Genomic DNA, 16,763 nt, shown 5'->3' on the forward strand with positions numbered 1-16,763 from the left:
TGGCAGGAAATGTACAAAATATCTTCATGGAACATGATCTTTACTTAATATCCTAATGATTTTTGGCATAAAAGAAATAATGACAATTTTGACTCATATACTGTATTGTTGACTGTTGCTACAAATATAACCTACCCATGCTACTTATGACTGGTTTTGTGGTCCAGGGCCACATCTAAAGAAATATGTGCCTACATATGTTTTTACTGGAACATTTTTTGAGCATGCAAAAACTACGCAAGGCTGTCAGAGACAACATAATGACGCAATTACCTTAAGAGCCGCTGTGTCGGTTGTTTGAAATGATCTGTTCATAGGAACCGATTCGCACAAATGAGTCAGTCTTCCTATCACTAACGACCACCACCATCCCCCACATACAAGTTCTTCCCCCAATGGCGTGAGAAAGACCCCTGCTATGAAAAACCCTTTAACTTACTAGCAGCTATTTAAAGCTATTATATATTTTTTAGTTGCGGACTTCTATTTTTATTAATAACAAATTGCTAATATTTGTAGTTGGCTTTACAGAATTATGTGACACTGAATTTAAATTATTAATAATAAATCTTAAATAATAAAATTATTATGACTAGCCATTGCCAGAACAGTAAAGTTCAAATGAATTCTTAGTACCATACCGCCCAGTAAAACAAAAGCTTGACTTGGTAAGCTAATGGTTAATAACAAAATCAATAGTAGTATCTTTAAAATATTTACTAATATGTTTAGAGGAACACATATCAAAAGCAACAGCCATACATGTAGGCTAAAATTATGAATATTCCTAATATTTTGAGAGTGCTTGTAGGGAGCAGAAGAACTGGAGTTGGTGTTCTTTTTTTACCAGCAAAACATACTTTCTGCTTTTTATTTTAATCAGAGATAAAAGGAAAGGAATGTTTTCTGCTGTATAAGGCAATGTCTATTGAGAAATGGATTGTCACGTTGTGTTAAGACACTGCTGGTAGTTGTCAAGTAAGAAACAATAGCTACTCTTCCTTGTCTCTTGACTCAACCCGTTAGCCACATATTGCATCACTCCTCGTGGTGAGGTAAAAACCACAATACTTTGAAGACCCACAGCGAATATCTTCCGCACGCGTCATGTGCATTTCACAGAGAACTGAAAAGACATTTCACCACAAAAACAACCAAAATTCGATAATCACTCCCTTAAGATCTTCATTCGCTTTGAATATGGACTGAAACTGAAAAAGTTTTACTTGACAATGGGATTCTAAATCTTACATTTTATTAAGAGATATTTCTTCTACAGCAATATATTTATATACCACCGTTCATCATAAAGGAGGGGATGAATTCAACATCTTACAAATACATTTGTCATTTTTAGTCATAAATGTTATGTTTGTTGTGGAATTAACAGAATTATATCAAGACAATCTAACACAAAAAAACAGCGCTGGTAGAACTAGCCGCACAAGTGATGCAATCTATGACAAGTTTCAAATAAAACAACATGAACAAGAACAAATTAGACAATTAATTTCTGCGTCTCATAAAACCATACAAAAAGTACCAACAGGTGCAACAAACAGTTGAGAAAGGAAGTCCTGTTTGGGTCACAGGTTATTCATAGATGGCTTGACGCCCATCATGTAATGCATTGAAAGTATATTAAAGTTACAATTTGCAACTGACACGTCCTTAATGTAGAAGCAAATACGCTCACAACAATGTTCCAGTTGAATGTTTATAAGCCCCAGGGCTAACTGTCAAGACTTAATGGGTGCTGTTGCAGAAATTACAGATTGTGGTTTTAAAAAATAAGGGTTTATGTAATTATATGACGATAATGAAGAGAACGAGAATGGGTGTCAATGTCCAAATTCAAACAGACAACAACACTTATCTGATTCATAATACTACCACGTGCTATAGGAATTAAATTGTCAAAATTCAATCATCAAAATTGCTTACAAATTCTACAGTTTATCTCAAGCTGACCTACTGGGCATTGTAACAAACCTGGATGAGTGTATTGTGGTGAGATCCTATGCTTCTGATCTTATAACTGTGGTAGTAGTGAGAGATGGCTTATATTGCTGGGTTAAGTCTGCGTCTCGGTAAGTCTTGGCATACATAAGCACGCTCCTGTGACTGTTCGTTTAAAATGGATATATTAGGTGCAGGAGACTGGAAGTAACGTTCGTAATCCACGCGTTCTTAGTGAGATTCCCCGTTGAGTGAGGAACCCTCCCCTCGCGGGGACGAGGATCTGGAGATCCCCTTCTCTGTGTTGTCTGAGTTGGATCCGCTCTGGCTGTGGTGGTCTCCAGATGCTGCGCTGGAGGACGAACTGGAGGAGGGCTTAGTTTTCTCCTTAAAGTCTGTTATGATAACCGTCAGATCTCCCACTGTCACTTCCAGATGTTGTGCGCTGCTCCGGTCCACATTTTTTAACCTGGGCCTGTAGGATAGTGAGCAAAGAACAGATCAGACATGCTTGACATCACTTGAGCTGAATAATGACACTATTTTCTTCTGCAGAGCTTCTCTATAGCATTTCACAATTGATGAACTTGACAATGTCGATTCCAAACTAAACTTAGCTGAGCTTCTGTAGAGCTGCTTTACAGCTGAAATTTAAATAGTTTCATAATTGATGCATTTAGCAACATTAACACTGTAATTTAACTGTTTATTACCGTGAGGCTGTTTTGAAACTGAATCTGTATTATATAAAATAAATTGGCTGGTTATATAAATAAAATTGGCTTGAATTGCTAGTATAATAGAGCACGAAAGTGAGCCTGGCGGCTTTGGCTTTGCTAGTATTTTCTCATTCATTTTCTCCATAGGTAATTAAAAAAAAATCAGGGAGGCAATGAACCAAACTAATGATCAGAGAGATGAATCAGAACATCAGAAACATTAATTTGAAGACTTTTTAACATATGGAAATGTGTATTTGAACAAAACTCTGTACCCAACATCTCTAAAGGGACTAAATGAATATGAATATATAATATACATACTACATATAAATAATAGAGCCTGACCAATATGGGTTTTTTGGCCGTTACCGGTATTAGGGATTAAAAAAAGTCAGATATCGATATATCGGCCGATATTCTTTATGTGTATATTAGTACCAGTAAAAAGTTTGGATGCACTTCCCATTCGTGTGTCCAAACTTTTGACTGGTACTGTATATAGAATACAGTATATACATAAACAGAATATATATTCATAAAACACATTTTTAGCAATGATAACTCAAATGTGGTTATCAAACACTTATAATGATGTGACAAAAATATGTAATGGAGGCAGGGTATTTAACAATAAACTTTATTATTCAAAATGAGCCTGACATCAGTGCACTTAACAGTACACTTCACATCACTATTTATAAATAACTTTAGAACTATAAATAACCCCCCCCTCGCCGAAAAAAAAACTGACCACCACACCATCCCCCCTGAAATATTTTTACAATTCAACCACTGTGTGTGTGTGTATATATATATATATATATATATATATATATATATATATATATTAGTTATGTGACCATCAAACCAAGTATTTACACCATTTAAGAGCATATTATGTGTGTAATGGCGGCGCTCAACATTTACTCAAGAAAAACGTCTATATGTTCTGTGAAAAAAATTCCTAATGGCAGCATATTCACCAATACCGATATATCTGCGACAGGCCAATATTAGCCGGCAAAACGAGATATATCGGCCGGGCTCTAATACATAACGTTTGGTAAAAATACACAAAACAGTACAATATAAAAATACAGTAAAAACAGTAATATTGTAAAATATTACCATTCAAAAAAGGTGTTTACTATTTGCTCATTTGGTGCTCAAGGAATTTTCTTATCATAATTATTGTTTAAAACGGTTGTGCTGCTTAATATTTTTGTGGAAACTGATAATTTTTTTTCAAGATATTTTGATGAATAGAAAGTTCAAAAGAATACAATTTTATTTGAAACAGAAATCTTTTGTAACGTTATAAATGTCTTTACTCTCACTTTTGATCAATTTAATGCATCCTAGCTGAACAAAAGTATTAATAATACTGACCCCAAACTTTGTAATAAATATTGGTTACAAATATTTGTAAGAGCTTTGTCACTAAAAGGGGACAAAAAGCGTAGTATAATTCTCGGTGCATTGCGGAAGATTAATTAATTTGTTTGGGGAGTAGGAACTACGCAGTGAATTTATGAACACAGGGACCATATAGCAACATTTCACCTCATTTTCTTGTGGCTGTTCTTTTTCAGTGTCAGTTCTCTCTCGTTCTTGTCCTTCTCGGTCTTTTCCTTTTTCTCTTTCTTGGGCTGTGTGGGTGAAGCAAACTGCTGTGTGACAGGACGAGGTTTCCTAAGGGGGGAAAAAAAGAGAAGCGAGAAAGCGAGATATTTTAAATCAGGGTGACATGATTCAAGCTCACCAGGGCCTGATGAAAAGGACTATGGGAAAAAGCAGGTTAAAACAGGCAAGTGTTGAAGCCAGTTGAGAAGTCTTGCCTACACAGAGTAATCTGAGAAGAATGTGTTTTCTCATCAGTAGAGAAAAAGCCGCAATTTCACTCTTCTCTTTTTTACTTTCTATAGCAGGAAGACAAAAACTGGTAATTTAACTTCCTAATATAAGCTAACATCCCCTAATATACTAGCTTTCCCTGTCTAAACAACATTTAAATATTAAAAAAAAAAAATAGTTAACTGATAAATAAAACAGAGGGAAAAAACTAAACTAAATGTGTAATTCCAAAACTTAAATAAAATTAGTTTATGGCAATTATTATTTCAGTTTTAGGTACATGGTACACAAATAAATAGAAATAAAATGCAAATAGACTGCAATAACACGATTATACTAATTAACACATTATATTTGGCAGCCCTAAAAAACTAGACTGACAATAAAAACTGGAAAGAATATATATACATAATATAAAATCATGTTAAAAATCCATTTAAAACATCAGATCCAGATTGAACCTATGGATGTAAATACCCAATCAAATTTGCTAGAACAGCCCTTCTTGTCCTACTGTTGTCTGTTAGTAGAATACTGTTTTGCTGTTGTCATTTAACACATCAGTTGTTGCACCACCAATTAACAACCTGACAGCTGCGGCAATTACAGATTATATCTAGGCCTATGAGCTGAACAAACCTATAATGATCTCAGATCAGAGCTCAGGGTGAAGTCGACAGGGATGCACCGTGACCGTTGCTCTAATGTCAAGAACAACAGCTGTTACACCAAAAACAGTCCACAACAGAGCAGTTTGAAGGCCAGCATCGCTGTCGTCTGCTTTGCCAACACACACAGTGATTTTAAAAACAGCTTCTCAGTATCTGTGCGCTGGTGCAATGTTTACGCTTTCATCCATTACCCCCCGGGTGCTTTGGGAATAGCTAATGAAGTTACACATTGTGAAATTAGGACATCTAGAGCCTTAAAGCATGGCAGCCAAGAACCGGTCATTAGCATTGATCCCGAGCCCAAGGCAAGTGAAAACGGCCATTATTAGTTGTTGTTAGCTGTCTGCCTGCCTTGCTCTCTGCTGCATGTCAAGACCTGGCTGCTTGCTGTGGACTCTTAACACCATTCACACTCAGCGCTGTTAGAAAATCTTTCGATCACTCTGTGATGTATTTCCTCCGTGCCAGACAGAGCAAATCGGCATTAACGTCCTGCTTATTTTTGAACATTTGTCATGAGGGAGAGAGAGATTTTGTGAAATTACTCAGCCATTAGTCACTTTCCATCTCACGCATACGTGTTGCAACTACGCTTTATGTAATCCCTGCTATTAGTTTACATTTATCCTTTACAGTAATGCAAAAAGGCAAAGTAAGCCAGTTAATATTAGATTTATTTTGCAATAATGACAATATTAAATTAAATTTAAAATTACATTTTCTTAATAAAATGTTTTAATTTGTTTTAATTATATTTTTATGATGCATCAGCCAATTCAGTCAATAAAGGGATGCACTGCTAATCTAATAACTAATTAATTAATAATAACTTACAAATTGCAGATTAATACAGTTTTATACTATTCTGTAAAACACAAACTAAAATAATTTAAATCAGACCATAACATCAATTTAGGAAACACGACATTATAATGTACAGTATGAAATTGGATATTCATTTTAAGATTTGCAAAATATTAGTGATATAAAATTAGTGTTTAATGTAAAAATTGAAGAAACTAGCATGTGCAATCAAATATACAATATATGTTTAATATCGAAATAAAAAAATAAATTCTAATAACGAATATGGTACCAATATATATTGCATATTCTTAGCAAAATGTCACTGAAGTCTCTCACACTATAACTTAGACTCTTACCTAATTTTTTAAACTCAGTTTTCTTTTTAAATAAAGCCAACGTATTGAATTTCATCATAAATTCACATCAATGTCAGTTATTACATCAAACAGTTACCGAATGTGTCTACAAAGGTGTCTTCTTTTGCAGAAGTGCACAAACAAAACAAATTTTCCAACATTACTGTGTTAAATCAGAAGGACACGAGGGCTGCGTTCTCTCCTCTGAGCCAAGAGGCTCTCAGATGTGTTCATATCTGCATGTTTGTATAATGGCGTAATGACTGTACCGAGGAGACTTGTGTACTCATGGGCTTGAGTGATGGGAGGGGACACCATGATTAATGCACTACACTGTGTGAACATGCAGTCTCCATACTGCTCCTTCCTTCGCTCCACTGCCAAGTCCCCTGTTTGACAGATGGCCCTCTGCCTCCCACCATCCCAACTCTCCATGCTCTGTTTTCGGTTCTTTCCAAGTGTCTGCATTTCCTTTAGCTGCTTTTCAAAATCCCACACTGCAGTTCCACATTGCTTCTCCCTCGCTTCGGTATCCAGCTTTCTCTCTTTTCATCAAAGGCCCATAACTGTCTGAATTAAAATGAGGTCAACCCGTTTGAGATGGTACAGGCATGCGCCTTTGCATGCTTTTGCAAACTATATGCAAAATTTCTCTAATAAATGACAACAGGCTCTTGTAATTACTGAATAATGTGGATGTTTTATGTGGCTTTGTTTATTTGGCAGAGGCATGCTGGGAATGCTTCCTCAGACTGCATTAGTTTCGCCTTTTTGGGCAAAGAGACGAGAACTCGCAGTGCAGCGCTCTGGGTTTCTGCACACACGCAATTAGAGAGGATTTCACATGCTGCTCATCTCTTTCAAATGCCACACTGTAGCAAGTGACTGACAAGTCATCTAATAACCGACACTATATAAGCATGTGAAAGTCATGGTATAATTTATATATAATAATGCATATAACTACAAATTATGCATTTTAGAAATACGTCAATATTACGCATAAATTATTACTATATTATGCAGTTTTATTATGATAAAAACAAATATAAAAATGTATTAAATATAAGGCTGTCAGTTTAATGCATTAATTAATTAGTTATGAAAAAATAGCACAATTGAGAAATTTCAATTGCAGTTAACACCGGCCCCGCCCCCAGCCCTGTACATCATCTTACATTTCATATAGTTGACTGTTGACAAATATGATGCAGGGCAACAACTACTTAAATGCAGTTATGCCATAAAATGCAAGATATTGGTGTTTTTGTCTCATATTTATATCACATGATAAACGATATCACACGAGTGTTGTTTGTCCCGAATATCACAAGTTTAAATGTGATTTATACAACAGTTCAGTAAATAAGAAGTTGATATTGTGTTATATTTTAAACACAATATTATGTGTCTTTGCTCAATTTTGCAGGGAACATTACCTTTAAAGCCATAGCAGAATTGTGCATCTTCAAGCAACACAGTGGTGTTTAGTTTCTGAATGAATCCGCGTTTTGAACGAATCGTGTGAATCAATGATTCAAAGACCCATTCATAAAGAGAGCCATTTACTGAATTCCTGAATGATTTAGCTGTTTGAACGAACCATAAAGGCATTTATCACCACCTGCTGGGAGATTTAGTTTATTATAGTATAATTTAATTAAAATAATAATAATAATAATAAAATAAAAAATAACAAAAATAAAAACATTAAAGATATAGTTCACCGGAAAAAAAAAAAAAATCTGTCATCATTTACTCACCCTCATGTCGTTTCAAAACTTTCTTTAGTGAAACATGAAAGAAGGTATTTTGAAGACTGTTGGTAACAAAGCTGTTTTAGTTACTAATGACTTTCATTGTATGAACAAAAAACACTGAGATGTTCTTCAAATTATCTTCTTTTATGTTCCATAGTTTACGTTAGGCCGTTACAGCCTAAATGTTTGTGTAATTAATTTTATGCTGAATCAAATAAACTATATCTTTCTAAAGCTACAATTTGTAATATCTACTTGATACTTTCTCATTTAACACAAAAATAGATTTAAATAATCTTTTGTTGGCATTTTCACAGTCAAATTTATTTTTCGATTGGACTAATTAATCGAAAGACTGTGTAATTAATTAGATAAATTTAAATTGACTGAGAGCCCTAATATATATAAGACCCACTGTGCTTCTTTAAGACCCACTGACTAGTTGGTTTTGCACATCTCCACCATGTTTTATCGCATCGTTAAGCAAAAAGAAAATATCACTGTGACAGCAGAATATGACATTTAGATTTATGCTTTGCTCGGTAATCATTTGCAATCGAAATCCTCCATTTGTCATCACCTCACAGACACTGACAGTCATGAAGGATGATGGGTCCAGTTCTTTTAGAGATACCCCTATAGAGCGCACAGGTTATGTCAACAATTTATAACCGACAGCCTTAAACTGGTTGTGACAGCACAAACGTAGTGTCAAGTCAAATAGAGCTCCAATGTGAAACAAAACATAATACAGCCTTCCTTTTTCCAATCCGTCACCGTGAGAGGTCTTGAGTAAAAAATAAAAACTGCTTGGTCTAGAGGGGACATTCTCTCCATTTGTGGTAACTGAACGGTATAATACTCTCTCCTGCAGAGCGAAGCTTTCGCTGGGGGGCAAAAAGTGTCGGTACACTGAAATTAGAGGTTTGCCGGCAGGTTTGAGAGGTCAGTGGGGGAATGGCCTGAAATGCTCAACGAGAAGCTCTGCAGCTTCATCAATTAAATGTCAGTCTGTCAGCGCAAAGTAACAACTAGGTAAACAAATCTCTCTTCGAATGAGCAAATACAGCCAGAGTCAAAGCAACATTGACTTAGGAACTAGTATTGTCATTTAAAGGGATAATTTACCCCAATATAAAACTTTTGACATTTTTTACTCTCCTGTTCCAAACCTGTATGACTTTCTGCGAAACACAAAATAATTTATTTGAAGACTGTTTTGCCTGGTTTTGTCCTTACAATGCAAGTCAATGGGGTCCAAAACAACACAGGATCTAACCGACGTTCAAATAATTATATATATTTATTTTACATTTTGCTTAAAAACAATGTCTTTTAACACAAATTAAATATATGATGAGATGCCCAACAAACATGTTCTGAATTAACCCTTGTATCATTCACCACATATCAGTCAGGCTCAGCTAAATCATTGCCTTATAAAACATTAATTTGCTATCCGCTGCACACAACCGCAATCTAAACGAACACATGGTTGTCATTCACATCTGACGGATGCTCGGGAAGACGACGAAGCTGAAAGCAGCAATCAACACCAATGCATTTCCTTTGCATTTACGCATACAACCGCTCGCCAAATGCAGAAGAAGAGTGAACAAGCTGCGTGCCAAGAAGCTCTCCTTTCTTTATAAATGAATGACCTGCGAGAATCACACAATCAAGAGGACATCATCATTAAACCCCATCATTTGTGGCCATCTCAGAGGCATTATAACAGGGCAGATGTGCAATCATGGGTTTATTTATGGGCATGGGAATCCTTGTGTGTGTGTGTGTGTGTGTGCATCCTGATGTGATGATGCCTCTTCTGATGACAGCATTCTTGATTAAGCCGTTGAATGCAAATGAGTTCAGGCCGTCTGGACGCCAGCTGCTGTGGTGGCCTGGACGAGTGACAGCACCCCACCCCCACATAAAAATCCACCGCCATCTCACACGCACTTTTGCAGCAAAAATGAACATAAGGTGGCTTTAAATAACTGCTGTAATAATACTTTAATTCAGCGGTGGTAATGGGAGCTGAAACTCGAAAGATAATTAAGCCTTTATAAACAATCTCCCTAAAGAAAGATGATCGTTATCTGCCGCTGTTGTTGAGAGCTGAGGTCTGTCATCATCATCTTCATCTGCTTTTAGTGTGCATTTATGTTCTGAAACGCAGATGAGGAATGTTTTACTTCCTGACCTGATCTCATCTTAATGACATAAGGGAAATAACTGGCTGTTCCAAAACAGGATTTTTTTATGACAGATGAGATGAAGATGAGAAAATATGAGCCCATTAAATGTCTTCTCTGATGAGGTCATTAGCGCTCTCTCATGGATCGCTGCCACGGGATAGACGCTATCGGTGAGACCGATACAAGCAGAGTAGATGCTCGTATTGTGTAGGACCCCTTATTCTCTCTTGTCAAAAGTGTAGCGAAAAAAAAAAAAGCACAGCACACAAAAATTACTTCCAAACCAAGCAGCTTTTTGTTGGTCAACGTGGAGTACTTGCATAACCAACTTGAAACTGTTGCGAAATCTGCGTGTGGGCAAATCTTTCACACCAATGCAAAATTCCAGATTGCGCTGATTCCTATTGATATGACTCAATTTCGATGGTGAAAACTTGCCGAACAGCAGTAAATGTCACCACAACTTTAGAAACATTCTTATTTTCCAGCTTCGCATTAGCAAAGTTTGTCTTCAAGCATTGATTCTTTAAATGTTTGTTCTGAATTTGAGCTTTTCCATAGAAATGCTTTATTTTACACATAAAAATCAAACCACTGACATGTTTTCAAACTAGCCTTTAGCAACCACTTGAACATAATTGAAAGCATTAAATAATGATACTGATACCAAGTTCAAATATTTAACCTCCAATATAGACATGAGTAGTTATTTTTAGTAGTATAAGTGCATCCCTAATGCTTTTAGATAAAAACAGATTAAAGATATTAGAAATTGCTCATTTGAATGCATTTGATATGCAAATGATGAAGATGATGAAAATATGAACGACTTAAGCATTAGAATTATGCTGAATGTACGGTTTACAAGCCAATTTATTGAAATCGTTTCAGACTGCTAATAGAAAAATGTACGGCATCACAGTGGTTTACTTATAGGCTGTGTCATGCCTGGCTAATGTACTATAATTACAAAATGGATTGAAATTAAACCCCAATTACTTCTGAAATAGCCCACATTAATCAGGATATAATGGGTGTTTTACAAACAGAGCTGTTCAGTAACGTGACACTAGTTCCTGAGGTTATAAACACTGTATTAACTGTGTAATTATTAATACACACAAGACAAATGGCTGTCTCAAAACATACGGATCTGGCTATCTAGACAGCGTTCTGGGGTATCGAATGAAGCCCAAGTATGCTGTCTAGGTAGGCAGCTCGCTAGATGTGAAGCAGCACACTCACCGCGTTGACGTTCCCTTCCTGACATCGCACATCATGCATTTGAACGCTTCGGCGCTGTTCTTGAACGTACACACGCTGCAGTCCCAGTAGCCGTCGTCGGAGGAGGGCCGTTTCGTCGCGTTTTTTCGGCCTTCAAAAAGCAAAACAAACAGAGAGAACATCACATCTCGGACTGTAGATATCTTCGACACACATATCTGATCCCATCCATGCAAAGAGTCAGCCGGACGCCTGCGCAAGCGACGCAGTGTTTGTGTTTTTTAATAAATGACACTTTAGGTCGATAGAAACAGCCAGTCCGCCATGGTGGCCACTCTGTTGCGTCTTTCTCATTCAGGCGCGCGCTGCCTAATGGTCTGTTTCAAGCCTTGAGGCGGTCTCGGGTGTCTTGAAGCCGCGGCTGAGGGAGTTTCTTTCTGTTTGCTTTTACCTCGTCGGACTCCTCTTGTCTCCCATGCTGCAGAAACTTTGTGCGAAGCGTCGCAGGCTCAGCCGCCTCTCGCGCTCTGTCCTCCTCTCTCGAGCGGCTCCCTCCCAGCTGTAGTAGAAACTCCAGCGCAAGCGGTGGTCACGTGACCGGGCTCCACCAATCCGCCGCCGACTTATTTTCTCAAAAAGTAGGGTCGTGGGGTTATGGAAGAGTCGTGCTCCTGCTCCAGCTTCCCCACAAATCGACTGGACGCAGAGCGAGTGCGAGGGAGTAGTGATGGGAAGTTCGGCTCTTTTCAGAGAGCCGGCTCTTTTGGCTCAGCTCCCAAAGAAGAGCCGGCTCTTTCGACTCCTGAACGGCTCTTAATTTAGGATTTTTTATAGGCTTTTATTTTACCATAACTTTGCAAAAATTAATGGTTTGTGTGTTGAAAACCCTTTCATGTGCAGTGTTTTTATGAGAATCCTTATAGTTGCCTAATTTTGTGCATTTATTTTGTTACAAAACCATTCTTTTGTTTGTTTTGTTTAATATTTTAATTAAACATTTTATTGCACAAATTAACAACAAAACAGCAAATAAATCCACAGAACAGAACTAGAACCAAACAGTAATGTCCTCAGTGAAGATTGGCATTCAAAAAAATCAGATGCCTCAGCTTTCTTCTTTCTGTAATTATCTCATAGACAGTATAAAAATTTGGACGTAGTGTCTGTGACGTCACCCATAGACCAAAAATCATTTTTTGAACCAGGATGTAAACGTTTTTTCTGCTGTAAAGTTGGGCATTTTAACATGGAGTGTCTATGGGATTGACTCCCTTTTGCAGCCAGCCTCAAGCGGCCAGTCAATGAATTACAGTTTTAGTCACTTCCTTATTGGCTTCACGATACAGAGCGGGAGGTTGCCACTAAGATTATCTGCCCTGTTTCACCCCCCTCTCTGTTTTTACATAATGGTATGATCCCATATCCTCACATCTAATTGGCCGCGATGCGATTGCTGACCAATCAAAACAAAGTTCTGCCTTGAGGTAAGCAGCGAAAGGAAAAAAAAAATGGGAGCCGGCTCTCACTCGATGCGAGCCGGCTCTTCTGATTCACTACAAAGCATCGGCTCTCAGAGCCGCATCTTTTGCGCATGACACATCACTACGAGGGAGGTAACTGCGCCACTTTAAATGAAAGACATCCGTTCATTGCACTTTCAACGAATAGGGTACAACATACCTTTACGAAGATTTTACTATGGTTTTTACCACAAATAAAGCCAAGAAACTATGGTTACTATAGTTAAACTTAAGTGAATATAAATTAATCATCGTTTTGTTACAGTAATCATAGTTTAAACATGGTATTTATAGTAAAACTGTGATTATACAAATGGTAATCAATCATAGTTTAAACATGGTATTTGTAGTAAAACTGTGGTCATACAAATGGTAATCAATACGCAAAAAAAAAAACATGGTTACTACACTTTTACTGTAGTAAAACCATGTTTTTAAAGGGTAGTGCCTTAACTCTAAAAGGTTTTTTTTTCTGTTTCAGCAAATGGTCTGTGTCAACGTTTTATATGAGCTGTTTGTTTTCTGTTTATTTTCCGTGATGTTATCAAACTTTGGGTCTAAATGCAGCTTAAAATCTTGATTTGTGTGATTGTTTGCTATTTTCTAACAACAAACAAAAATTAAAATAAACTAACAATACAAAACAAAGAAACAAACAAACAGAATGGTTAACAGGGTTGCGATTTCAGCCTACATTAAGCTGTTACACAACTGGGACCAAATATTGCTGTTGGAAATATTTCCCATTTTTCCACTTCCAGAAGAATATTTGCTAGATTTTTTTTTCTTCTTATAATAACTTGTATAACAGAGCTGAACTGTTGAGATTGACTGATGCACACAGGTTTTACTATTCAGTTCGATAGATCAATCGTTGTGTGATTTTAATCATCAGATATCAGTCAAGAAGAACAAGATATTGACTTGGGACAGGCCAAAATCTTATTTTACAAATTTTAATTTGTATCCTAGAAATGTGCATAAATTTCACACATACATTTACTAATATGAAGCAACAACAAAAACAAAAAATTCAAATATGCTGTACTCTTTGAGGTCTTTCTCACTGAGAATGGAAACTCTTTTATATTGAACTTTCATAACTTATATCAGTGGGTGAAAAAAAATGAGAACTGATGACAAAGGTGACAGGAAGTTATTTTAAAACAGTTTATTTTCCATGCTTCCTGGAACAATAACAAGAATGTAACTGTGAAATACACAAAACTACACTTTATTTACAAGATTTAAAAAAAAAAATCATTTATAGAACTTTTCTGCAGGATCTTTAAATCCCAATACTACATACCCGGTATTTGGAGGTGAAATTATCTGAATGAGGAGCATAAAATGACAACAAACATCTCAGATGAAGGTAAGCAGAGTTTTTTTTTGACTTTCCGCAACATAGTTTGACAAAATTTGAAATTCAGATCAGTATGTAACCTTCTTAATAGGTAAGAGTGGTTGAGAAGAGGCGATGTGTTCCGAACACATAAAAGTATGAGTCAGTCACTGAGCTCCTCCTCGTCACTGAAGTAGGCGCTCTTTTTGATCTTGGGTTTGTGGGTGTCCTCTGATGTAGATGCTTGAGACGCATCCTCTGTGACCTGCTTCCTTCTCTTCTCCTCCTCCTCAATGCGTGCTTGCTGATGGTGATAGGCAAAAATTTATTTTTCTCTTTGAACCCTTTTTTTTTACTAGGAATATTAATGTGTGATGACTGAACTGTACAGTATATAATATTCACTGACCTGGAAAGCAATTGCCTGACTTAAACTGTCCAGTGCTGGATCCTCTCCTTCTTCCTCACTGTCCTCTGGTTCTCTGAAAGAACAAAAGCAGAATATGCATTCACTTATATTATTTGCAATTTCATACATATTAAAGGAACAGTTCACCCAAAAAATGAAAATTTGTTTTAGCAGTTTAAACTCTGACGGCACCCATTCACTGCAGAGGATCCATTGGTGAGCAAGTGATGTAATTCTACAATTCTCAAAAAAAAAATTCAGATAAAGAAACAAACTAATCTACATCTTGGATGGCCTGAAGGTGAATAACTTTTCAGCAAATTAAATTTTTTTGATGATGTATTCCATTAAATGCATTAAATAAGTACAGAGTTTGTTAATTATTATTAATTCTATTAAAAACTGCTTACGGCTCCTCAGGCTGCTGCACCTTTTTCTTCTTTTTCTTTTCTTTTTTAGGTGGAGGTTCTCTCTCTCCAAGTAAATTTTTAGGACAAGCGTAACTCAAGTGCCCTTCTTCCTGGCGGAGACAAATTACATGACCTCAAAAACGTATAAGCAATATCATCTGCACATTAGCAATATCACAGTGTAAAAGATTTTATACATGACCACCAACACATTTCAACATATTATCACTGAATAACCCCACATATTATGAATGAAAACTTACCCCACATTCATAACATTTGGATTTGTCTGAGTAGTTTCTCCTTCTGATGAATTCTGTAGCTCTTCCATTATCGATGGCGATGCTGGCCTTCACCGTTCTCCCAAACAACTGAATGAGTTCAAGAGCAATCAAAAACTTTGGCCTCACGTGTACTTTTTTGTAACTTAATGTCATGTTAAACTATCATACCTGTTTGTTGTTTAGCGATCGGGAGCAATTATGAGCAGACTCTCTGTCTAGGAACAGCACAAACGCCACTCCCTTACTCATCCGTGTCTGCTTGTCTTTAACAACAGTAACCTTCAGAAAATATTGATATTTTGACTATGACCAAGCTATACTTTGATAGAATTATGGTGGTATAACAGAATCTATCCATTGCAGCCCAAAAATAAAGTATACTTACTTCACTACCTTGCCATATTTCGAGCATAACTGGGGGGAAATTGCAAGAAATATATACAAGTTAACAACATTTGTAAATTTGTAATATACAATATTTGTAAGATGTGTTTCTCGCTTATTTTAAGGTATTTGCACAATATTTGTCATGTGACCGTATATTTAGAGAAAGTCCATCTACGTTTAAAGTGTGTCAGATGCTTCAGGGTAAGAAGTCAAAAAAGATATGTACATATGAAACAAATTTGAAATGTATTTTGTTTATTAGTTTAACTTCTCACTTAAGTGGCTTACCCCACTCCCCCATATATAACTAATGTTACACGTACCTTGTGCAAATCGCTGTTTGTCAATGAGAATGGGATGTTAGACACATAAACAGTGCTTTTGCTGGGCGCTAATCCACCACTCATATTTGTCTTTGATATCTGAAAAAGAACAAATGGCATATTATTCAAAACATGTAAAGACTCATAAGCAAAATGTGATACTAAAATAGCTTACGGAAAACGTAAATAAAAGATCATTTCAGACTTACTTAATCGCCAGAACCTTATTGATTTAAAGCATGTTTACCATAATGACAACAACTGCATTTGTCGTGTCTAAACTTGTTAAAATGTACGTTTAATCAGCGTGTAAATCCGATTCAAAATATCAACGCAGCGCGACCCGGAAGATAAAGTGACGCCGCCGTCACAACATAACACCCTCTGTCACAAAACAAATTCTCAAAATTAATTGATACTTATATAAATCAAAGGGACCCATGAGGGTCTTAAAATTAAAATACGGCGAATACTAGCTTCAAAACATTTTTTTTTTTTACAGTTATTTTATTAGGATTGAGTGGTTTTATT

General features: G+C 36.5%; 2 protein-coding genes across 2 annotated transcripts; both read right to left on the reverse strand.

Annotated features, from left to right (window-relative positions):
• Positions 1–1,238: 1,238 nt before the first annotated feature.
• Positions 1,239–12,228, reverse strand: yaf2 (YY1 associated factor 2). The gene is made up of 3 exons (XM_042721980.1): positions 11,576–12,228; positions 4,245–4,373; positions 1,239–2,434 (listed from the first exon to the last, which is right to left on the reverse strand). The coding sequence occupies exons 1-3, from the start codon at positions 11,734–11,736 to the stop codon at positions 2,191–2,193; spliced, it is 534 nt and encodes a 177-aa protein (XP_042577914.1). The 5' UTR covers positions 11,737–12,228; the 3' UTR covers positions 1,239–2,190.
• A 2,002-nt stretch (positions 12,229–14,230) lies between these two features.
• Positions 14,231–16,601, reverse strand: zcrb1 (zinc finger CCHC-type and RNA binding motif 1). Its single transcript, XM_042721985.1, has 8 exons — positions 16,442–16,601; positions 16,233–16,331; positions 15,908–15,936; positions 15,691–15,802; positions 15,502–15,609; positions 15,239–15,348; positions 14,829–14,901; positions 14,231–14,723 (listed from the first exon to the last, which is right to left on the reverse strand). Exons 2-8 carry the CDS (start codon positions 16,314–16,316, stop codon positions 14,583–14,585), a joined length of 657 nt encoding a protein of 218 aa, XP_042577919.1. The 5' UTR covers positions 16,317–16,331; positions 16,442–16,601; the 3' UTR covers positions 14,231–14,582.
• Between the last annotated feature and the right edge of the window lie 162 nt (positions 16,602–16,763).

Source organism: Cyprinus carpio, chromosome B4, assembly GCF_018340385.1.
Source record: "Cyprinus carpio isolate SPL01 chromosome B4, ASM1834038v1, whole genome shotgun sequence".
NCBI lineage: Eukaryota > Metazoa > Chordata > Actinopteri > Cypriniformes > Cyprinidae > Cyprinus > Cyprinus carpio.